Consider the following 25,271-nt stretch of genomic DNA (forward strand, 5'->3'; position numbering starts at 1 on the left):
CCTGGTGCCAGGGTCCGGGATATATCTGATTGTGTCCAAGATATCCTGAAGTGGGAGGGTGAGGAGCCAGAGGTCGTGGTACATATAGGTACCAATGACATAGGTAGGAAAAGGGAAGAGGTCCTCAAAGGAGAATATAGGGAGCTAGGAAGGGAGTTGAGAAAAAGGACCGCAAAGGTAGTAATCTTGGGATTACTGCCTGTGCTACGCAACAGTGAGAGTAGGAATGCAATGAGGTGGAGGATAAATGCGTGGCTGAGGGATTGGAGCAGGGGGCAGGGATTCAAGTTTTTGGATCATTGGGACCTCTTTTGGCGCAGGCGTGACCTGTACAAAAGGGACGGGTTACACTTGAATCCTAGGGGGACCAATATCCTGGCAGGGAGATTTGCGAGGGCTACTAAGGTGACTTTAAACTAAAATGGTTGGGGGGTGGGAATCAAATTAAAGAGACTAGGAGAGAGGAGGTTAGTTCACAACAGGGGGATGGGAACCAGTGCAGAGAGACAGAGGGGTATAAAATGAGGTTAGAAGCAAAAAGTAGTAAGGTGAAAAGTAAAAGTGGCAGGCCGGCAAATCCAGGGCAAAAATCAAAAAGGGCCACTTTTCAACATAAATGTATAAGGGCTAAGAGTGTTGTAAAAGAGAGCCTGAAGGCTTTGTGCGTCAATGCAAGGAGCATTCGTAACAAGGTGGATGAATTAAAAGTGCAGATTGTTATTAATGAATATGATATAGTTGGGATCACAGAGACATGGCTCCAGGGTGACCAAGGATGGGAGCTCAACATTCAGGGATATTCAATATTCAGGAGGGATAGACATGAAAGAAAAGGAGGTGGGGTAGCATTGCTGGTTAGAGAGAAGATTAACGCAATAGAAAGGAAGGACATTAGCCGGGAGGATGTGGAATCGATATGGGTAGAGCTGCATAACACTAAGGGGCAGAAAACACTGGTGGGAGTTGTTTACAGGCCACCTAACAGTAGTAGTTAGGTTGGGGATGGTATTAAACAGGAAATTAGAAATGTGTGCAATAAAGGAACAGCAGTTATAATGGGTGACTTCAATCTACATATAGATTGGGTGAACCAAATTGGTAAGGGTGCTGAGGAAGAGGATTTCTTGGAGTGTATGCGGGATGGTTTTTTGAACCACCATGTCGAGGAACCAACTAGAGAGCAGGCTATTCTAGACTGGGTATTGAGCAATGAGGAAGGGTTAATTAGCAATCTTGTCGTGAGAGGCCCCTTGGGTAAGAGTGACCATAATATGGTGGAATTCTTCATTAAGATGGAGAGTGACAGAGTTAATTCAGAAACAAAGGATCTGAACTTAAAGAAGGGTAACTTTGAAGGTATGAGACATGAATTAGCTAAGATAGACTGGCAAATGACACTTAAAGGGTTGACGGTGGATATGCAATGACAAGTATTTAAAGATCGCATGGATGAACTACAACAATTGTTCATCCCAGTTCGGTAAAAGAATAAATCAAGGAAGGTAGTGCACCCGTGGCTGACAAGGGAAATTAGGGATAGTATCAATTCCAAAGAAGAAGCATACAAATTAGCCAGAAAAAGTGGCTCACCTGAGGACTGGGAGAAACTCAGAGCCCAGCAGAGGAGGGCAAAGGGCTTAATTACGAAGGGGAAAAAAGATTATGACAGAAAACTGGCAGGGAACATAAAAACTGACTGTAAAAGCTTTTATAGATATGTGAAAAGAAAAAGATTGGTTAAGACAAATGTAGGTCCCCAACAGACAGAAACAGGTGAACTGGTTATGGGGAGAAAGGACATGGAAGACCAATTGAACAACTAGTTTGGTTCTGCCTTCACTAAGGAGGACATAAATAATCTTCCGGAAATAGTAGGGGACAGAGGGTCCAGTGAGATGGAGGAACTGAAGGAAATACATGTTAGTAGGGAAGTGGTTTTAGGTAAATTGAAGGGATTAAAGGCAGATAAATCCCCAAGGCCAGATGGTCTGCATCCCAGGGTGCTTAAGGAAGTAGCTCAAGAAATAGTGGATGCATTAGTGATAATTTTTCAAAACTCTTTAGATTCTGGACTAGTTCCTGAGGATTGGAGGGTGGCTAATGTAATCGCGCTTTTTAAAAAAGGAGGGAGAGAGAAACCGGGGAATTATAGACCAGTTAGCCTAACATCGGTGGTGGGGAAAATGCTAGAGTCAGTTATCAAAGATGTGATAACAGCACATTTGGAAAGCAGTGAAATCATCGGACAAAGTCAGCATGGATTTGTGAAAGGAATCTGACGAATCTCGTAGAATTTTTTGAGAATGTAACTAGTAGAGTGGATAGGGGAGAACCAGTGGATGTGGTATATTTGGATTTTCAAAAGGCTTTTGACAAGGTCCCACACAGGAAATTAGTGTGCATACTTAAAGCACATGGTATTGGGGGTAAGGTATTGATGTGGATAGAGAATTGGTTGGGAGACAGGAAGCAAAGAGTGGGAATAAACAGGACCTTTTCAGAATGGCAGGCAGTGACTAGTGGGGTACCGCAAGGCTCAGTGCTGGGACCCCAGTTGTTTACAAAATATATTAATGACTTAGATGAGGGAATTAAATGCAGCATCTCCAAGTTTGCAGATGACACGAAGCTGGGTGGCAGTGTTAGCTGTGAGGAGGATGCTAAGAGGATGCAGGGTGACTTGGATAGGTTAGGTGAGTGGGCAAATTCATGGCAGATGCAATTTAATGTGGATAAATGTGAGGTTATCCACTTTGGTGGCAAAAACAGGAAAACGGATTACTATCTGAATAGTGGCCGATTAAGAAAAGGGAAGGTACAACGAGACCTGGGTGTCATTATACACCAGTCATTGAAAGTGGGCATGCAGGTACAGCAGGTGGTGAAAAAGGCGAATGGTATGCTGGCATTTATAGCAAGAGGATTCGAGTACAGGAGCAGGGAGGTACTACTGCAGTTGTACAAGGCCTTGGTGAGACCACACCTGGAGTATTGTGTGCAGTTTTGGTCCCCTAATCTGAGGAAAGACATCCTTGCCATAGAGGGAGTACAAAGAAGGTTCACCAGATTGATTCCTGGGATGGCAGGACTTTCATATGATGAAAGACTGGATCGACTAGACTTATACTCGTTGGAATTTAGAAGATTGAGGGGGGATCTTATTGAAACACATAAAATCCTAAAGGGATTGGACAGGCGAGATGCAGGAAGATTGTTCCTGATGTTGGGGAAGTCCAGAACGAGGGGTCACAGTTTGAGGATAAAGGGGAAGCCTTTTAGGACCAAGATTAGGAAAAACTTCTTCACACAGAGAGTGGTGAATCTGTGGAATTCTCTGCCACAGGAAACAGTTGAGGCCAGCTCATTGGCTATATTTGAGAGGGAGTTAGATATGGCCCTTGTGGCTAAAGGGATCAGGGAAGGCTGGTACAGGGTTCTGAGTTGGATGATCAGCCATGATCATACTGAATTGCGGTGCAGGCTTGAAGTGCCGATGGCCTACTCCTGCATCTATTTTCTATGTTTCTATGTTATAATAAACTTTAATCTATTGGAGGCACATTGAAGCATGTTTTTTTTTATTTTACTGGCAAAAAGTGAGTAAGCTCAGAATTGAACCACTTAAATGTAGCTTGAGGATATTTGGGAAAGAGCTAATGAGTTTGAAGAAGGACAATCTATGAGCATTGACTATGCAATGTATTTTCTACACCTGAACAGCTTACAGCCTGTTTGCACCTCCAACATTCATAATTTATCCCATCCAATGGATGGACTAACAATTCGAGGCCAAATGGGCCATGAGTATTGCTTCAGCTTAATTTCAGATACCTTCCGAATGGGAATTAGTTGTTCTGCAAAGGCAATGGCTGAATCTGTGTAAAAGCTATCTTTCATAGTTTGTAGAACATAGATCAAAGAAAATACAACACACATTTGGCCATTTGACCCACAATATCTGTGCTAACCATGATGCCAAATTAAATGAATTCCATTTTGCACTTGCTGCTTGTACGAAATGCCTCAAAAATACAGACAATTATGTTTCCAACCTACTTATGATACTTTCCCATTCCTGGCATTAACGCCAAACATTTTAAATTTCATTTAATATAAAATTCACCTGCATTCAGATTTAAAATGAAGCAACGTGTCATCCTTTACTTTGAAAACAGAAAATTGTCCTTCTCAGCTGCTGTAACGTAATTGAATAAGGGCAAGATCAGGTTCTTTTGCCGTCAATAGAAATAGAGCACACTGTATAGTCAGTGGTATTTTGTGTGTTTAATGTGGATGACTGGAGATGACTCTCTTGCCAATATGTTCAAAGTTCAATAACAGTGAAGAAATCACTGGAGAATACAGCTCAGTGCTGATCAGTTTGATTCTCAATTAATAAGCTGGAACAAGCAGCAGGCATTTTTGTTTACAAGAAAATATTTTCCTGGAAAGGAAACCAAAGGTTGCTTCTAAAAGATAAGTTTATATCTTTTTTTGTAAACTCTCTTGTGTAGTTGGCAGGAATCAGAGTGCTCTGTCTGTTTACAAATTACTTCTCCAATACCAGGATGAGGCCCAGCACAAGTGGAACAACATCTCATATTCTGTCTTGGTACCCACAACCCAATGGTATGAGCATTGAATTTCCCAATTTCAGATAACCCTCATCTCTGTCCCTGATGGCCCCACACTCTCTATTTTTATCACATTCCCAAAGTCTTTTTCCCCTCCAGTCCTCCTTCATCCTTTTCCACTTCCATCCTCTTTCTGATTCCCTCGACTTACTTGCCACATATCTTAGCCAGCAGCCCTCCCGTCATCCGGTCCTCATCCCACCTGCCTTTCATCTCTCCCCGATGGTTTCCATTACTTCCCCTCTATTATACCAGATTTCAACATGGGCTGCCTTCATGTTACCACCTCTCACCTCCAGCAGCCACCTCTCCCTTCACCTTCCCCACCACCTCACACCTGGCTCCATCTGCTATTTCAGTCTTGAAGGAGGGGCTTGGTCCGAGTCATCAACTGTTTTTAATTTCCATGGATGCTGTCAGACCTGCTGAGTTCCTTCAGTATTTTGTGTGTGTTGCTTTGGATTTTCAGCATCTGCAGATGTTCTTGTTTTTATGATCTGCCTTGTTTGTCTGCCTCCATCTATCATCTATCGGTCTCTGTCCCCCCAAATCACCACTTCCCCTCCCATATGCAGCTTGATCTGCCCGTCATCCTTTGCACCCTCCTCTGACAGACCACCAATCACCACAACCACTGTCACTCTACTCCCCTTCCTCCATTTTTACTGGCTGTGTATTGTCTCCACTCTCAGTCCTGATGCAGGGTTTAGACCCACTATATTAGAAACATAGAAACATAGAAAATAGGTGCAGGAGTAGGCCATTCGGCCCTTCGAGCCTGCACCGCCATTCAGTATGATCACGGCTGATCATCCAACTCAGAACCTTGTACCAGCCTTCCCTCCATACCCCCTGATCCCTTTAGCCACAAGGGCTATATCTAACTCCCTCTTAAATATAGCCAATGAACTGGCCTCAACTGTTTCCTGTGGCAGAGAATTCCACAGATTCACCACTCTCTGTGTGAAGAAGTTTTTCCTAATCTTGGTCCTAAAAGGTTTCCCCTTTAACCTCAAACTCTGATCCCTCGTTCTGGACTTCCCCAACATCAGGAACAATCTTCCTGCATCTAGCCTGTCCAATCCCTTTAGGATTTTATACGTTTCAATCAGATCCCCCCTCAATATTGACAGTTTTGTCCACCCACTTGTGGAGTGTAGCACCAGACTTAAAAAGTGAGTGGGGCCTGTTGGGACTTTCTGCAGAGCTCGAGATTGTTTGGGGTATAGGCACTTAAGCAATGGCCAATAAAGAGTTAGGTTCAAGCAGAGTGGCCATTGTAGAACTGTGGTCATGGTGTGAGTGGATAGAGTTAGAGTGGGGAACTGAGACTTTGGCTCAAGAGGCTTCAGTGAGGACAGGTGGAGGCTAGGAGTTACAAGGCAACCAGGAAGGGACTCAGGAGAGCTAGAACGGGATATGAGAAAGCCTTGGCAACCAGGATTACGAAAACACTCAAGGCATTCTATATGTACAAGAACAACAGGAAGATAACTAGAGTGAGGGTAGGACCAATCAGAGATCAAAGAGGAAACATGCCTGGAGTTGGAGGAGGTAGAGGAGATCCTTAATGAATACTTTGCTTCAGTATTCACCAAGGAGCGGGATCTTGACGAATGTGAGGTTGGTGGAAAACAGAGTGGGAAAATGCAAACGTTAAGAAAGAAGGCCGTTGGAACATTTGAAAAACATCAGGATAGATAAGTCCCTATGGTTGGGAGGATATACCTCAGGTTACTGTAGTAAGCAGCAGAAGAGATTGCTGTGCCTTTGGCAATGATCTTTGCATCCTCACTGGCCACAGGGGTAGTATCAGAAGATTGGAAGATGGCAATTGTTATTCTTTTGGTGAGGAAAAGTAATGAGGATCTCCCTGGGAATTATAGACCAGTGAGTGTCATGTTGGTGGTAGGCAAACTATTGGAGAGGATTCTTAGAGACAGGATTTACGAGCATTTGGAGAAGCATAGTATGATTAGGGCTAGTCAGCGTGGCATTTGAGCATCAAGTTGTGCTGCATGAGCCTGACTAAATTCTTTGGGCAAGTGGCAAAACATATTGATGAAGGTAGAGCAGTGGGTGTGGTGTATACAGATTTTAGTAATGCACTTGACAAGGTTTCCCTTGGTAATTTCATTCAGAAAGGCGAGAGGCTTTGGGTAGAGGTAAACTTGGCTGTGTGGATTCAAAATTGGCTTGCCCACAGAGGGCAGAGTGTGGCGTATTCTACCTGGAGGTTGGTAACCTGTGGTGTTCCTCAGGGATCTGTGCAGGGACCTCTGCTCTTTGTGATGTTTATAAATGACTTGGATGAGGAAGTGGAAGGGTGCCTTAGTTCTTTGTGGAGTTGTGGATAGTGTAGAAAGTTGTTGTAGGTTACAACGGGTCATTGATAGAATGTAGAGCTGGGCTGAGAAGTAGCAAATGGAGTTCAATCTGGAAAAGAGTGGAGTGATTCACTTTGGAAGGTTGAACTGGAAGTCAGAGTACAGGGCAAGTTTCTTAGCAGTGGGGAGCAACAAAGGGGTACACATCCATTAATCTCTCAAGATTGCACTGCAAGTTGGTAGGGTGGTTAAGAAGGTGTATGGTGCATGGGCTTTCATTAGTCAAGGGACTGAGTTCATGAGCAGCTGGTAATGTTGCAGCACTACAAAACTGCTTGGATCACACTTGGAATACTGTGTTTAGTTCAGTTTGCCTTATTATAAGAAGAATGCGGAGTGCAGAGAAGAGTGAGCAGGATGAGGGCTTGACCTTTTCTCTTTTGAAGTGGTAACTTGATAGAGGTAGACAAGATGATAAGAGAAATAGATATAGTGGACAGCCAGGGAGTTTTTTCAAAGGCAGAAATGGCTAAGTACAGTACTTTTAAGGTAAATGGAAAGAAGTATGGTGGGGAATGTCAGAGGTAGGTTTTTTTTTACACAAAATGGTAGGTGCACAGAACGAGCCGCCGGGATGGAGGTAGAGGCAGATGTATAAGGGATATATTTAAGAGACTCTTAGATGGGCATATGGAGGAATGAAAAAAGGAATGAAGTGTGAGATTGATCTTAGAGTAGGTTAAAGGTTTCTCCAGCAAATTGTTTGTTGTGGTCTCTTGTTTTCCCATCTGGTTACAAATGATGTTTGGAGGCACGGGGCGGTCAATCCTCAATGTCCTTCGCTAGGCCAACTATACTTTGTTTTCCCACTGGAATCCACATCACACTATAATAAGCAATTGCACCTGATAGGTTCAGACTTCACGTTCCTGCCATTGGCCTTACAGGTGTTGGCCATGTGCACTACACTAAGAAATCCAATTTCAAAGCCAATTCTGTGTGCTATCTGTCCAGCACCAACATTTTTGCTCATTGTAAATTGTTGCCATTTTCTACATTTACACATATTCAGGGTAGAATCAATGGATTATTTATTTTTCTATGAAGACTACAAATTTAATTGAGACTGACCACTACCACAATAAAAGGAAGCTATTACCTCGTGCACAATCTGGTCCAATGTAACCGAGAAAGCAATGGCATGTTCCTGAAATACACTCTCCATTCCCGTAACAATTAGCTGGACATTCATCTGCAGGTTCTGAGAGGAAGTGAAATCATAGGTTGACATTAGATTTTCTTAATCTATACAAACATCAGTAAGGTGCAATACTTTAAAACATACATTCCCCTTTTTTAAAAAGTTTATGTTTTTTACTTTGCCTTTTGCCGATGCAATTCCCTCCTGCAGAGGTGGATCACTTGAGACTTCTGTCTGTTTCACTAGTACTTGTTATGTCTGCTTATGACTGACCAATGCAAGTGCACTGCTGTGGGGAAGCATGTCACTTTTTTATCCAAAAACTCAACAGAGCTGTAACATTCTGGTTTCAGGTTCAGGATGGTGCGGGGTGTGGGCTGTGAGCTGTAGGTTAAGGGGGTCACAGTGGGACAATAGGCTATTTGGATACTGACTACAAGAGCTATTGAATCACACCCGCAAAAAAAAACTCCAGAATTTAATATTAACTTGATCTCAAACGGATAAAGGTGCTGATGTAAATGAAATGTCGAATGGAAACATAGATTTCTATTTAAAATATTATTTAGCAAAAGGGTGACACAGAACTGTGGAGAAACAATGGCTGTGGCTTTCAATGAAGAGTGCCAGTCATTTAATACCTCCGCACTTTCCTCATAGTTTGTCCATATGCTTTGTAAGTTATGAGGACTACAGACAAACAAAGAGGCACATAGTCTCAACAGAGAATCCAATACCTAAGTGCGAAGATCAATCAAAAGTATGTCTCTTCAGCTCAATGGACTGCTGAATTCTGAATGGATCCTTTACGGTCTGGATCAGCATTGATTTTAATAGCTAAGTCATTGCAAAGTAACATACCAAAGTAAATAGTAAACTTGGGATTTAAAGGAATAAGAGGGCTAGAGGGGGAAAACTGTCTAAGTAATGAATTAGAGAAAAAAATCTGACAGGAATTAAGACAGTAAAGATTTTTACTCAAACCTGTAATAATTAATTTCCATGCCAGGCAGAATGCTAAGACAATCACTGTTAAATATCCACTTGGACCAAGAATAGCTCTTGGTGAGTTTAATGCAGATTCGATTGGCAAGTGCAACACCTTCAATTTGTTTCAAAAACATGTCTTTTGGCAGGTGTACTAAAGTAGTGAAACGTGGGGAGCAGGGGGTGTTCTTCTTTGTTGCCATGTTTAACGGTACCTGTGTGAGTGGTGGGATTTATGCCTAAAAAGCAATCAATGAAAGTTGCCTCATCTTTATTTTTAGGGATAAAATTTAGGCCAATAAAATATTAAGATTTGTTAAGCTCCCAGAAATCTGACTGAAATTTTAAGTTTGCTTTTTCAGATTAGAGTTGCCAGTCTTCAATACTTTCCTACTTGTTTATCACTTCCTTTGACGTGCACTACTTCAGTGTGTGGAAAGAAATGTTGATGTAACAGTCCCCACACAGTTATTAAAGTTTTGTTTAGAGGAGCACAGAGAAGCCTATTATTCCAACAGGGAACTAACTCAGTTTAGAGACTGAAAGTAGGCCAGTTATTTCCCAGATTCCCACTCTATAAAATTAGTTGACGAGTTAGAAGATGAATTCTGTAGAATCTACAGGTAATCAATTATTTTTTGAAACTAAACATTTCTTATGCTCTATTACAGCACCAATAGTTTCAGAGCAAGCCGCTGAGAGACCACCAGCTGTGGACAGAGTATACATATTGTGTAATGTCATCAGAACTACCATTCTCTAGGGAACTAATCTCCAAAGAAGTTTGCTGGAAGTGTGATTAGGAAAGCTCTAAACGTTAGTCTAGGGATTTGTCTACAAGACAATAAACGAACACAGGGAGTGTAAATCATCTTGCATTCAGGTAGGTCTCAAAGGTAATTCACAGAACAAGGTATTGTGCACAAGTCCTTTCTTATTAGACAGTTCCAACAGAGAGAATTACTGTTTTACAGTAATGGGATAACTATATCTTTCCCAAAATTACATTAGTCTCAGATGAATAAAAAGGTCCATTAACAAGGAAAGAGTTTCACATCAGAGTCAGAATCCAAACAAATCTGTATGTTAAATTTGCATACAGAAAGGAGAAAATTTGGAATTTTAACTCAAGAGGTGGTGAGCCACATTCCTCAACAATGCAGGTGTGACATTGAAGGTACTTCTACAGTGCTGTGGAGAGGGGATTACAGCATTAAGATCCTGTGGCAATGCAGAAATGGAAAGGCACTTTGACGATATGGTTTAAATTTTAGTTGAGCTGAACACAAAATTAAAATTGCTGTTTAAAAATGTAACCTTTCACAACCTTATTAGGCTTTCCCAAAGCTTTCAAATTAATGCCCTCATTAAGTGTAGTTACTGTGCTAATGTAGGAAAGCAATTTATGCATAGAAAGTTCTGACAAAAACAGCAATGTCAAAATAACCAGACTATTAGATTTAATGATGTAGCATGGATGCTAAATATTGGCTCAATCATGGGTGAAATGTCCACTCCTCTCTTTTGAAATTATGCCATGGTATCGTATTCACCAAAAGAGGCATGTAGAAGCTTGATTCAGTATCCCATCTAAAAGCTGTTTGGGAAGGCTATAATAAGGTATAGATCCTCAAATAATATTTTGAGATTAACACAACAGTTTAAAATAGATAAATTAATGCAGACTTAAAAAAATTAAGAATATGCTTTAATGTTAAGTTAAAATAGGAGTGTTTCTATATTCAGTTCAAACTTAAAACCCTTACAAATAATGGTCAAAGGAGATTATTATAAAATAAACATAAAATGGAATGGTTATATTTTAAGAATTAATATAAGTTAAAATAGGCACTTTGCCCTTGTCCAACTTAGGAGGCTCTCTAAGTCCTGTAATGGCAGAGTTGATTCCAAATCCTTTCCTTTGAATGATGAGTCATGTACATAATGCTTTTTTTTTTAAAAAAAGCAAGTAATAACCACAATCAATAACTTTTGTAACTTTTAAATATTTTTATCTCATTGCCATCATGTTTCAGTAAGAACTTACCTATGGCAGTGGTTATAAAGGAGATCTGCTCCATCTGTTTCCCGTCATTGTACAAGGCTAAATGCCAGATTCCAGAATCCAGATATCTGATGAATCCAGTCTCACGATTTGTCAAAGGGACCAGGACCCTCTGTTGGTGTTGCTGGTATCCCTCCAGACTTCTCATTTCCTGTGCTATCAATCTTCTACCATCCAATAACTCCACAAATCCAAACTAGCAGAAAAGAATGGCAAAACGTTTTGATTTAATTGCTGTACAATCACCACAGTATACATCACTTATCCGTGTAAGCGGAACAAGTGCTACACATGCCCTTACACTTCCTCCCTTACCACCATTCAGGGCCCCAAACAGTCCTTCCAGGTGAGGCAACACTTCACCTGTGAGTCGGCTGGAGTGATATACTGCGTCCGGTGCTCCCGATGTGGCCTTTTATATATTGGCGAGACCCGACGCAGACTGGGAGACCGCTTTGCTGAACACCTACGCTCTGTCCGCCAGAGAAAGCAGGATCTCCCAGTGGCCACACATTTTAATTCCACATCCCATTCCCATTCTGATATGTCTATCCACGGCCTCCTCTACTGTAAAGATGAAGCCACACTCAGGTTGGAGGAACAACACCTTATATTCCGTCTAGGTAGCCTCCAACCTGATGGCATGAACATTGACTTCTCTAACTTCCACTAATGCCCCACCTCCCCCTCGTACCCCATCTGTTACTTATTTTTATACACACATTCTTTCTCTCACTCTCCTTTTTCTCCCTCTGTCCCTCTGAATATACCCCTTGCCCATCCTCTGGGTCCCCCCCCCCCCGTCTTTCTTCCCGGACCTCCTGTCCCATGATCCTCTCGTATTCCTTTTGCCTATCACCTGTCCAGCTCTTGGCTCTATCCCTCCCCCTTCTGTCTTCTCCTATCATTTTGGATCTCCCCCTCCCCCTCCAACTTTCAAATCCCTTACTCACTCTTCCTTCAGTTAGTCCTGACGAAGGGTCTCGGCCTGAAACGTCGACTGTACCTCTTCCTAGAGATGCTGCCTGGCCTGCTGCATTCACCAGCAACTTTTATGTGTGATACATCAATATCCAGCTGTTTCCTACCCTATAACATCAATGTTTGTACAAACGCTACAAGAAAGTGGCATTGCTCAATGGTTGGTTCAAGACAATGGTTAATGTTCAAAATCAGCCCATTCCCTTGCCTAAGGTGCTTTTATTCCATTCAATCTATCCTATTAATTTATTTCAGTGATCTAGCTTGAATTCTTAAACTAGGCATCATTTCTTTTCAGGTTACTGTAAACGCTGTTCTGGGCCAGTGTAGTACAGAACCTACATAATTCTATTTTGCCTTAAAATGCAGTTTCACTACATTTTTAAAGCTCAGAAACTGACTTGAAGTGAAATGATTTAAGGCACAGTGTTGAACAAAGGTTCCTGATTTGGGGAAATTGCTGATTCTAGTTTAAATTATATCCAAAATTACTCTTGTTTTCAAAAATATATTTTCATGGGGTTGGGACTCAAACTCTTTTGCATAACACCAAATCAGTTTAATCAGCCGACCAAATTAATGATTAAAAGAAAAGTTCTCATGAAAAAGAGATGACTTTAAGTTGATTACCATAGCTGAAAATTGTTTCACCATAAAATATGCTTATAATTACATTATATGTATCTATTGCACTGACAATGATCCTCTATATCTGCACTTACTTAGTTAAATACTGTAGTCCCAAACTTACCAATAGCTGGTGATTCATATTTTACTGCCTACCATCATGATACTCTCTGTGGAGTACTGCTGAATTTCCCTAGAGTTTGCCATGGGAAAATTACAATCCCGTTTTAGGTTAGACCTGTTACGGGATCCATGACCTTATTCTCTTCAAAGGGATTGGAAGGCTCTAGCAAAGAAAGGCAAAAAATTTGTTTTCTTTCTTTTATATTTTTATAGAGTCTTGTTCAAAATTTAACCTATTTTTAAATATTTCAATTCATTTTAGTTTTTAAAAATATATTGCTTCAGATATTTTGCATTTTATTTCTTAATAGGTTTTATAGGTTTCTGAATGTCAGTGACATGTAAAAACATTTGAAATTGAGACCAAATTTGTAAGCTGGTAAAACTCAAGAGTTTTGTCAGCCTTACCATCTAATAAAGGAAATTCAGTGCATAGAAGGACTATAGGATATATGCAATACATAGGAAGACTATAGGATATACACAGTGCATAGGAGGACTATAGGATATATGCAATGCATAGGAAGACTATAGGATATACACAGCGCATAGGAGGGCTATAGGATATACACAGCGCTTAGGAGAGCTATAGGACATACACAGTGCACAGAAGAACTATAGGATATACACAACGCATAGGAGGGCTATATGATATACACAATGCATAGTAAGTCTATAGGATATACACAGTGCATAGAATGACTCTAAGAGTACTGAGGAACAGAGAGTCTTTAACTAGGCACATGAATATGCACAGAATGGAAGGATATCCATTTAAGGTGAGTGGAAGAAAGTTTAGAAGGAAATGTCAGAAGTAGTTTTTTTCTTAACACAGAGAGTGGTAGTTCACTATGGCATCATGCTCCACACAATCAGTGTATGCAGAAAGGCCTGGTTCTGTCATCTACTGCTCTTTGTTTGGCGTATTCGTCCAAAGATCCATGAAGCCAGAAAAACAGGTTGATGAGGTTAGAAGGCATTAGAGTACTTACCTTTATTGGCTGGGCATAGAATACAAGTGTAAAGAGGTAATGGTGCAACTATATACAACATTAGCTTGGCTACAGTGGGTGTACTCTGCACAGTTCTGATCCTTACAGTAAAGGAAAAAACATGATTGTGCCTGAGGAAGTGCAGAGCAGAATCAGCAGGATGGTTTCTGGGACTGGGAATTTTACTTAGATCTGTTGTGTTAGGAATGGAGAATACTGAAAGAGGATCTGGCTGACGTGTACGCAATTATGAGAGGGCAGGCAACTAACAACCTTTAAGAGGTATTTAGATAAGCCCTTGAAAACATGGGATACAGCCAGATACTGGTAAATGCATTGAGTGCAGGCAAGTACTCAGAGACTGGAATGTCATGGTCAGTTCATGGGTTTTGTTGCGGAAACTCCAATATTCTTAAGAAATATGTTGGCTTTCTGGCATCGAAAAGAATTAGCTTAATTTGAAACCCTTCACTAGGGTGGCAAATGGGCACCATTAGTGGATAGTCTCTACATGTATAGGCATGTCCATGACTGGGGCTTGTTGTTAGATGATTTGACTTAAAAACCGAAAAATTCTTGAAGCTTGATTTGAATTGAATGCAAGCTACTTCAAAAAAATGCCACAGTATTTGCATATAGAATACCAATTTCAGTTGAATTGGGTCCCTGGGTTCTTAAGTTATATTCTCAGAATGCTAATAACGTAAAAAGAGACAGTTCTGAAATTCACATCATTTGAATTTTTGTAGGCACATATTTTGCTAGCAAGTGAAATCCATGTAAATCTACGTCACTAACTTGTAATATAGAATAAGCTTGTATCATAATCTTGCTTCTCTGTTTTAGATGTTTAGCCCAGATAATGTTCTGATTCTGATACTGACTTTAAAACAGTGTGATGGAGTTCAACTGTTGAGCCACAATTGCTTGTGCATGTTTAAACTTGTCCAACATGAGGAGGTTCTTTCTGTATATCGGGATGTGACAAGCTTGTCCTAAATATGAGATTTATGACTCTGTTCTCCTGACGCACAGAGGAATTTTATCACCCTCACTATAATTTCTTGTTTTATTTAACTAGCAAAGCCAATTATAAGAGTTTCAGCTCAAAGAAAGTTTACTGCTTGGTAAATAGAAAAATGTCCCAGGTGTAGTAGATGTGTGAGGTTCAAAAACAAATTGTGTTCTGCATGTATGAAACAAAATTAAAGTGGAGACACAAGAGACAGCAGTTGCGAGAATCTGGACCAACACACAAATTGCTGGAGGAACTGAGCGAGTAAGGCAGCATCAATGAAAGAAAATGGATAAACAATATTTTGGGTTGAGACCCTTCATCTGGAATGAAAGATAGAGGGGTGAAAGCCAGTATAAAATAGATAGAAGGAGGGGTGGTGTCAGAGCTGGTAAGTGATAGGTGGATCCTGCTGAGGAGGGGAGAGCAGGAATTTTTACAGAACCTTGGGGGTGATAGATCAGGGTGACAAAGGTGAAAAATTAAATTGGAGTTAATTTCTTGAAAATCTCCTCTAGTGTTAACTTCAATGGAACACAATTAACTTATTTAAGGGAATTTTAACCAAGAAAACATAATGAAGTTTTACATTTTTTAGGGCTTTAAGGTTGACTTTTAGTTGGAATAATTTTGCGGGTAAGACCATTGGAGAAAACAGCACAAGTAAATGGACTGACGTTCTGGTGAATGCAGGATATTCTGAGAAACAAGGCATGTAAAAGTAGATTAATGAAACAGAAAATGATTTTGTGACCTTTCCTTGTTGTTAAATGTTGGTATGTTAACTTGTCTGCACACTGGAAATGCTTTTGAAATTATTACCACGGTTTTCTTATTGAATTCCATAAGGATGGGCTGATGGGCCGAATGGCCTACTTCTGCTCCTATATCTTACGGTCTTATGGAAAAGTACAAGGATCAGTTGCCTTCAAATCTACTAAAATAATTTACTTAAACAATATTAAATGACATGCTATCATTCTTAATTCATTGTTGATTTCACTAGTATGACAACCATTTAATGTCTCTCCTTAAGTGCCCTTATAACATGTTTTTAAATGGTTGAAGTTCTTCTGGTATCAGAAGTCCATTCATTGTACAAAGTACTTACCTGGGTGTGAGATGGAGGAAGGCCACGTCGACCATAAATTCCAACCAGTGCATCCTTTCCCAGTGACACGTTGAATTTCAGATACATTGGATGATCTATGAACACTTGAGTGCGCCAGAATAGACCTGGTGGTATCTTCTGAGTAACACGCCGCCCAATATCAATTTCTCCTGTATCTATGTAGCTGTCTTCTGGGATTAAATTGTCTGTTTTTCCTGTGAAAATATTAAGAAAATTGTACTTCCTTGTTAAATGAGGGAAAAATATTGCAACAAAATCAGCAGGAGGAAACTGCACAAAAGATCCAAATTTAGAGAAGAAATTAGAGAAAGTTGGAGAAAGCAAAATCATAAATATGTAGAGTGTAAAGCCAAATGCAGTGTTTATTACCCAGCTCAGTGTAATTATCTTAGAATCTGAGATACTATTAAAATCATTTCAAATACCTTTTATTTTGTTAAAAAACTTGCAATTTAGATTTTCAAAAGGTTGAGCCAAATTGTCACAAAAAGCTATTTCAGTTAACAGTGATATTCTAATGCTGTTGTTAACAAAGGAATGAAATTATACTTTATTTCACTCACATTTATCTCCACTAAATCATGGACAATCCTATGGCTTTCTATCTCAGGTTATTGATTTTGATTCATAGTAAAGAGCACCCAGAATGCCATTTTAACTGAAAAAAGAGCTTCAGACATTAACCATCTACCACTCAGGTCCAGAACATTAGCAAAAACAAATACGATTTCATTTTTCCATCCTAATGTGTGACCCAGAATAAAAGCAATCCTGTAATTACATTGAAGCCTAATATTTAACTCTGCCTGTTGCTTTGCAATTTTGTGCGTCAACTGTGATTTGCAAAATAACTGAATTTTGATGTTGGTATATTTTCAATAACCAAAAGTAATAGCAAAATTCCTTTTTAATATACTTCTGCCTTCTAATGAAGACTGCAGTAACTTTTGACAGGTTATATTCATGCTCTACTTTTGTGAATTGAAATAAAAATGATCCATTAACTGCTGTTCAAATAGGTGGTCATTAAGAAAAGTCACTTGACTTCAAGTAATGCATCAAATGTCAATTGTTCTATTTTAACCAGTACTGGCAGAGTTTGCTCGTGATAATTCAACATTTGAATGGTTTGAAATTCCTTTAAATATTCTAGGAGTTGGTATTGTAGAATATAAATAATGCAGCAGGTGGGGATTTAAATGCAAAGAGAATTAATTATTTAATAATCTGAGTTCAGCAGATTTAGTGTAGAAAAAAATCATTGATGTTGGGTATGTTTTATGCACTTCATGATTGAACTGAGGTGTAAAACATAGAACATTACAGCACAGTACAGGCCCTTCAGCCCATGATATACTTGAGCACTAAGGCTACCAATACGCTTGAGCTTGTGTGACAGAAAATTAAATTGTGTCCTTGGCAGTACCTACATACAGAGACTAAATGGCTAGCAGTTGTAATGTCAATTAGCATCCAGCTCCTGTTTAATATCATGACTATAACATTAGACTGAGTAGAATTGACTGGTAAATATCAGTGGCCTTGACTAGGAAAACAAGCCTTAAAACAGTAAGGATTTGAGAGTTACTTAAAAGGATGGTCCTTACTTGAACCACTGTTGGAGATTATATCATGGAAAGAAATTATGGATTCTTCTCCTTATTGCATATGGCCTAGATTCTACTGAATTTTGCAGGTAAAGCCTGTATTTTCTCAGCTCACAGGGCCCCAACCACATTGATTTTTGGCTGGGTTCCCACTTCTGCTGCCATAGTACCCAATCAGGCATTGAGGCTCACTCCAGCGTCCAGTCCTGCCATAAATCATGGAATCTGCATGACCACTTATTGCAGTCGTTCCCATCACGAACTGTCATTCAAAGAGTTCCCGTCATATGGCAGATCAAGCAGATAATGTGTTCTCCTTGAACGCTTTTTTGCGTTAAGGATTTTGTTATTGAAGGTGCAAGCCTGGAAACTCTACTGATTAGTGCATAGTTTTTGCATGATACACAACTGAAAGTAGGACAGCTTCTCGCTGTCATGCACCACTCTCAGACTCCTCTGCTTGTATGACGTCATTTGGCCCACAGACAACAGAACCTGCGCACAGTGAACACTCAGGATGCTATTCATTTCTTATTCAGCATGAGCCACTTGTGTAGAACAGAATCTTCAAGGGGGCCTGCCTGTGCATATCTAAAGCCATGAGGTCTGGCTCATGGATCCTCCTACAGGGTAGGTACCCTTAAACTTTGCTATTTACTCTACACTCTCTTATCTGGGGGTGACCTTCAAGCCCCTCAACAATGTAGCCTGTCTCTCATTCCAGCTTATTTTAATTCGAACCCCCTTCACTGATTGCCACAACCCCCTCATATCCTGATGTAACTACCAGCATCCCATTTTCCTGATATTTCTATCACTTTCCTCCACCTCTCTCCACCACACAATCACACTATATGACTGATGCCCGTCTACATAATATTCATCAGCCACTGCACAACTCAGTTTAGTGACTGCTTAATTTATGCTGCGATTTCTGGATCATAAACCGAGTCATCAATCTGATTTCATGTATCCACAAACTCACTTAAAATTCCAAAATTAATCAACTATTTAAGACCTGTATTTTTTGCAACACTTTTCTATTTCAGCTTATGAAATTGCAGCTGCATAGTTACCAGACTCCTTTCATTTCGCAAGCTATAAACTATTGCTTCCGTAGACTTTCAATGACTTTTCCCCACCAGTCCTGGATCTCCCAAATTCCTCCTTCACTTCTCTGATATTGGCTTCATCTCTTTTCCATGGTTCCATTGTTCACAGCAACTCTTTGGCAATTCTGGGGAAGCCCTTCTTGATTCTGCATCCAATGATCCAACTCTCCCCACTTCCATCAATTTCCCCCAGAGCTCTGTTTCTACTGAGTTCCTTCATAGTTCTCTTATCATTTTCAGCCTTAGTGTGAAGTATTGACGACTTCTTCTCACACAAAACATGCACTTTTAATTTCAATTATGCTTAATGCACCCTGAATTGCTGCAGAAGTCAATTTGAAGAGATTTATAAAATTAAAAGCCATACTTTGGATGTGACAGGCAGCTTGAGTTTGTGTCTCTGTTCAGGTGTTCTACAATGCATCTAGCAGACTGCTACAGTTCGGTGAATAGGTGAGTGGGATCAGTGTCTATGAATTAGAGTAGTTTGGATCCCTTCAGTACATTTTCATGCATGATTGGAAATCTTACATTTAATTCAAACTTATTTTAATCTGATAGGTCAGGGGCTGGGCACAGAGCAGATCAGTGTTGTGCAGCAGTGACAGCCACAGTGTGACATCGTAGTGTAGTGGTTAGCACAGGCAACCTGGGTTTAATTCCCATCACTGCCTGCAAGGAGTTTGTACATTCTCCCCGTGACCACGTGGGTTTCCTCCAGGTGCCCCTGTTTCCTCCCGCAGTCCAAAGACATACTGGTTGGTAGGTTAATTGGTCATTGTAAATTGTCCTGTGATTGAGCAGGATTAAATTGGGGGATTGCTGGGTGGAGTGGCTCGAAGGGCTGTATCTCAATAAATAAATAAGTTTTATGTTTCTCTACTGATATCGCAACTTTTTTTGTAGAAACTTTAAAGGTCTATAATTCAGCACTAAAGCAGGGTGTTCTCAGCCTCAGTCCTCTGCAGCCTACTCCAACATTTCAGTCCTCATGAGATCTCCTGACCCATGGTCTTGCCCAGCCGCAGCTTTAGATTCACAATGAAATCTAATTTTCCCTCTCTTCTATTCCAGTTCTTTATTCATATAGTTCTACTTCAACCAAAGTGAATGTTTATTATGTCAGTTCAACTCCAGTAAAATTGTGCACCAAACGACATCTTTGATAGCCACATCTTTCTGGCTGAAAGTACCCATCCAGAGTCATCACTGGCGGTCACTCCAAACCCATGTTTACCAGGTGGGGGTGAGGAGGGACAATCCGGTAGGCCTGACACCTTCTGGATTCCAAGGGTGTGGGTGGAATGAAGGCAAAGTCTTGGCCTAAACATGAAGAAACTCTACTGCCAAACTGCTCTTGAAAAGCTTTGGCTGCTGAGAATATCCTACTCCCTGGTTTGCTTGCTATGAGAGCTGGAGTATTAATAGTTCCCACATATCTCTCGACATTCTCTGATATATAAAACCAAAGTAAGCAAATTAAACAAAAAAACTAAGAATTACAATTTATTCCAATACTTTGCTCAGTATTTAAATTGCTAATTGCCAGTAAAATTGGCCTGGTCTCTCTCTCTCTAGCCACTGAGTCCAAAGGAGAGACATTAAGGTAGATCACAAACTTGGTTGAAGAGGTATGCACAGAGGTAGGGAAGTGGAGAGGTTTGTGGGTTCCGGTGGTATGACTATAATGGGGTAAGGGGGGATGGGGTTGGATTTCTGAAGCTTCAACATTTTTAATGCTTCTCATTGTTGCCAGTATCGGCACTCTTCATCTTGTAGCTGAGTGAAGATCTCTTGGGAGCATCTGAAGAGAAATCTGTGGATATATCCTTGCTACATATCTATGATCTATTGTTGCCTCTAGACTTCAACGTCAAATATAATGATGTTACTTGGGCTAGCATTTTAGCTATTCTGCTGCCATGGTGCTACAAGTGATTAAATCACACAGATCTTTCTCTTAGTGCATCATGGCGTTATACAGTGACAGAGATGTGCCTTAGTGTTATTTAGTAACCCTCCAGTGTTGTACCCTTCTAGAGGGGACAAGTGTAGAACTGTGCCCTGAGATATTGTTCCTTTGTGTTCTAAATAGCTCTGCTGATACCTTGGCACTTAGCATCTTAGTCTTTCGGAAGTATTTTGAAGCTATATGATCTTTGCTCATAAGATGCTTTTGAAACAGGGTACTGCTGAATGCTGCTTTATTGGGTGAAGTGTTAACCGATGTCTTTCTGTGGCTCCAGCAGTTGCTGTTTCACAACCTTTGTCAAAATGTCAATTGATACTTCTGTGAATCCTCATTTCTATTCTGCTCCTGCTCTGAAGGCTCATTTTCTACCCCAACTCTAACATCAATGATTGTAGAGAAGAACTTGGCTTCAGCGCTTCCTGCCATTCAGCGTTATGAATGCAGTGTGACAAGCAGCTGGACCCTTGCCAAAGGCCAAGCTGTGCTGAGATCAAGACATGTTATACGGTTACTTTTATTAACTCAGTTCTTCATTCAGTTTCTTTGATTATCTAATTATTTCCTTTCCCCAACAACTTCCCTTCCTCTTTAATACTTAGTATGTCAAACTACAGCTTGGTATGACCCTGTCACTTCCTTGATCTTTTTAGCTCACCTGCTCTTTAACAGTATTTGAACGTTTTTGGAGTCCTACACATAGAAACATCACCAGGTCAACAGGGGAAAAGAAACACTGGGAGAAATTTAAGCACCCTATAGTATACATGGAGGGGAGGAAATGTTATACATAATTTAGTTTAATTTTAGTTTAATCTATTCACAGGCTTTGAAACTCAAAGTTAAAGCTAATCAATAATTACAGATGTATTTGTGGGAATTCATCCCAATTAGTAGCACCAACATGCTGAATTGTGGTAGCAGGGTTGTAGACTGTTTCTTATATTTATTTTCCTTGAAGGCAATAAAATGAACTTCAGAGGCAGAGTACAATGTGCCAATGGGACAATGTTGTAATGTTATCAACCAAGGATGAACGCCAGAGACAATAATATCTTCAATTTACAATATAGCTGAACAAAATTAATGCTCCATTCCAGCCTGTCAATCGTCTCAAAGTAGAATGGCTGTGTCTCTCCCTGCTGGAATTATATTACAGCACAGCAAGAACAGAGGTAAAATATACCTAAGCAATATATTTTAGAACATCTGTGCTGAACCCTTGATGTCAAGGCTGAATTGGGCTAGGAAATGGAAATCGAGAAGGCAATCTGAGATCTTGACTAGAAGTTCTGTTTCCTGTGGAATTTCATTGAAAATCTGATCATATTCAATGCTCTGGGTCCTCAGAACATATAACATGTATACATCCATAGGGTGCTGTGTGTGCACAATGACATTAACCGGAGTGCAAAGCTAGTTCTGTTGCATCTGTGTAGAAAGTTGTGGGACTTGCATACTCAAGAGGATATTAAATGTGAAATTTGACCTAGACATTGCTTAAAGGAATCCTCACCTCACCCGATCTGTTGCAGTGGCTTTCTGTAGCTTGGTTTGTAAGTGATTTCTTAACTTCAGTTCCAACCCTTAGCATCTTCCCTCAATGTTAACACCCTCAGACCTCCTGATCTGATTCTCATCACTCACTCCAAGATCACCTCTCTGCTAATCAACCAATTCCTCCCCTACCCTGGATCCCTTCAGTCAACCCTGTCTGGTCCCAGGAATATCCCTTTTCCCAATTCTCTTCATTCCTGTCATTTCCATCACACCCGGAATTATGCAGCCCAGCCAACATTTGCAACAAGCTCCTCATTCCTGGAAATGTAGAGAAAAGGCCTTTGTTCACATTTACATACTCAAGTTGGGCTCCACCATGCATAAAGCCTTGACACCAGGCAAGGTAGAATGAGGTAGATATTCCTGTTTTCCATTCCAAAGGGAATCATAATCAACCTTTTGTGGAACAGTCAATTCCAAACTTAAGTACCACTCACTGTGCTCATACCTACTGAATGAGAAAATGCCATCTCATGCATCACACATCTCTGTCACCAGATTCCATAATCCAACTATATGTTGGGATGTCAGTCCCACACCAGGTCGCACCTGATACAGGTCCTAGACCATATTACTTTCAATGGGAATTATCTATCTCCAGAATAGTAGCCAATGTTTAACATAATAATAAATTATTTAACTTCAGTTTATTTTTATGAATTATTTAGAAATAACAGTTTTATTTTCAAAGTGCTTAAATTATCAGCATGAAACTGTCTCTGACAAACTTTAATAGGAGAAAATACTTCTGCACAGTTTTGTCTTCTGTTAAGGCCTGTCTGGGCATAACAGAAGAGAGGTCATTCGATATGCCAAGCGAGGACCATAGTGCTGATTCCTGGAGTACTGAGGATCAGTGAAATTGACCTTCGGTGATCATCGAAGTGTGTGTGTGGGCTTTGGGGACTGTGGGCTGCGACCTTTTGGTGCTGGTCCAGCCTCAGGAAGATCCAGCCAAATATCACTGCTGGGTGCTTCACATAAACCTCCACCACCAACCCAGTTCATTGCTGGTGTTATGGAGCTTTTCAAAACAAAACACACTAACTACTCAATATCTAAAATGATTTAAGAGCTTGCACACTCCTTGTACAACTTCAAGACATCCTAAATCAGTATACCGAGAACGATGTGCTTTTGAACTGCAGTCCCTTTCCACAAGTTGTATTGCAAATACATATATGAAAGCTGTATTTAATCCTTAAGAAACACTGACATTTCAGAAATGAACATTATTTTAAACATGTCTAAGGACAAAAAAAACTCATATCAAAATATTTTGAATTGCAAATCAAAAATTCTTTGTTGCACAGTCCTCTGGATTCAGGATGTGGCATCCTGGATTATAATAATATCAGAATGTAAGAATTAATTGAGTGGTATCCAACTCAGTCCCAAACAAGCATTATATTTAGAATTTCAGTGATTTTGAACGGATTTTACATCTAAATAAATACACGAATATGGCATTAATGTAAAAGTTATATCTGACTGTCTGTCTGGAACTGTGTATAATGTTCTTAAAGCAGCTCTCTTGATGAGTATTTCATGGTCATAAAATAACTATGCTCCATTAAAGCACATTTTTTGCTGAATACATTAATGTGATAGAAGTTTGCAAGAAAGATGTTGAGAATCTGTGAAACATTTTCAAATTATGCAACAATAATAAGGCAGAAAAATACTAAAAGGAAACATTGCATGTAAAGTTTTAAAATATAACCAACAAACAAAGCCTTGAATGTTAAATACTGAAGATTCAAAGAGCAGGTTCATATTATGGATTATGCTTAGAGTAGACCATACCTTCTCTGGTTCCTTTGAATTTCCTTTCAGGCAAGTCTAAACCTGTGCCACCAGAGGGAGACAATGTGACGTCCGTTGGCACTGGCCAACTGCTGGCTTTGTTCTCACCGATCTGGTACATCTGCCCTTCCATTGGCTGCAGGTGCCAGTTTAGGCCAAACAGGTGCATGGCTGTGATAGCAATGAGAAAAGTCATCTTTTTCTGGCTGGATCACTGCAGGAGTTCTGGATAAATTAGGCACCGATGTACAGTGCAGTGAGGTGGCTTGGGGCTTTTCTAGTTTTAAGTATTGTGCTGTCTGCAACTCTATATACTCCAGTTGTCTCCAAAAATTTCAGGGAACTGGAAATGTGCAGAGTTTTACTATTAAAGTTAGTCTAACAGAGGCTGACAAAGGTTAAAATCCCTGTATCATGTTACTTCATACTTATAACACTATTAATATGAGTAGCATCTCCTTGATGATGATGTCTTCCTTTATTCTTTACATAATCTGACAATACTGTTGTGCATCTGGCACAATCAATTTCTCTTTTTCGAGAGGACATGCATATTTTACAAGCACATTTTTAAATGCAACAGGAACCCTAGGTGTTTGGTAACAGATAGCAATATTGGGTACATCAGGAAATAAGCAGAAAGACTAAGAGTTAGTTAGCTTGGCTCATTTTGCAGTCCAAAGTCAAATTTTGCAATCTATATATCTGCAGTGGCAGTGAACGAACTGCAAAGTAAACCACATCACAAAATTGGCCATTAACTGGGAGTATTTAACTGCGCTTTCCTATTGCAGGTTTGTACAGTTATGGAATAACCAGAAGTAGCCTGCTGCATTGGTTCAGTGGGATTATTGTTAGGACATTGTCTGTAACACTGATGCATAAAAGCAGTAATTAGGAAATGGACAAATCTTTTTGCGTGGGGGCTCATAGGATGACATCCATGTTTGGTGTATAATCATTTAAAAATACGTATTAAAATGAATGCCCTAGAAAACAGAAGTAAATAGGCTAACATGATCTTGTTAAATGTTATTTGTTCTCATTGTTATAGTGGAAATGTTAGCAACTATTTAATTTTGGAACAGGTCTTGTTCCGGCTTTTTTGTACTTAACTATCATCAATCATAAGG

General features: G+C 40.0%; 1 protein-coding gene across 1 annotated transcript in view; it reads right to left on the reverse strand.

The window, feature by feature from the left end:
- Nucleotides 1-25,271, reverse strand: part of tenm4 (teneurin transmembrane protein 4) — a 631,884-nt gene that overhangs the window by 182,306 nt on the left and 424,307 nt on the right. The window contains exons 8-11 of the mRNA XM_072263298.1: nucleotides 24,139-24,309; nucleotides 16,064-16,278; nucleotides 11,197-11,410; nucleotides 8,121-8,222 (exon numbers count right to left, since the gene is read on the reverse strand). Coding sequence (XP_072119399.1) covers nucleotides 8,121-8,222; nucleotides 11,197-11,410; nucleotides 16,064-16,278; nucleotides 24,139-24,309 — 702 coding nt within the window. The remainder of the gene's footprint in view (nucleotides 1-8,120; nucleotides 8,223-11,196; nucleotides 11,411-16,063; nucleotides 16,279-24,138; nucleotides 24,310-25,271) is intronic.

The sequence above is a fragment of the Mobula birostris genome, chromosome 7 (genome assembly GCF_030028105.1).
Source record: "Mobula birostris isolate sMobBir1 chromosome 7, sMobBir1.hap1, whole genome shotgun sequence".
Classification (NCBI taxonomy): domain Eukaryota; kingdom Metazoa; phylum Chordata; class Chondrichthyes; order Myliobatiformes; family Myliobatidae; genus Mobula; species Mobula birostris.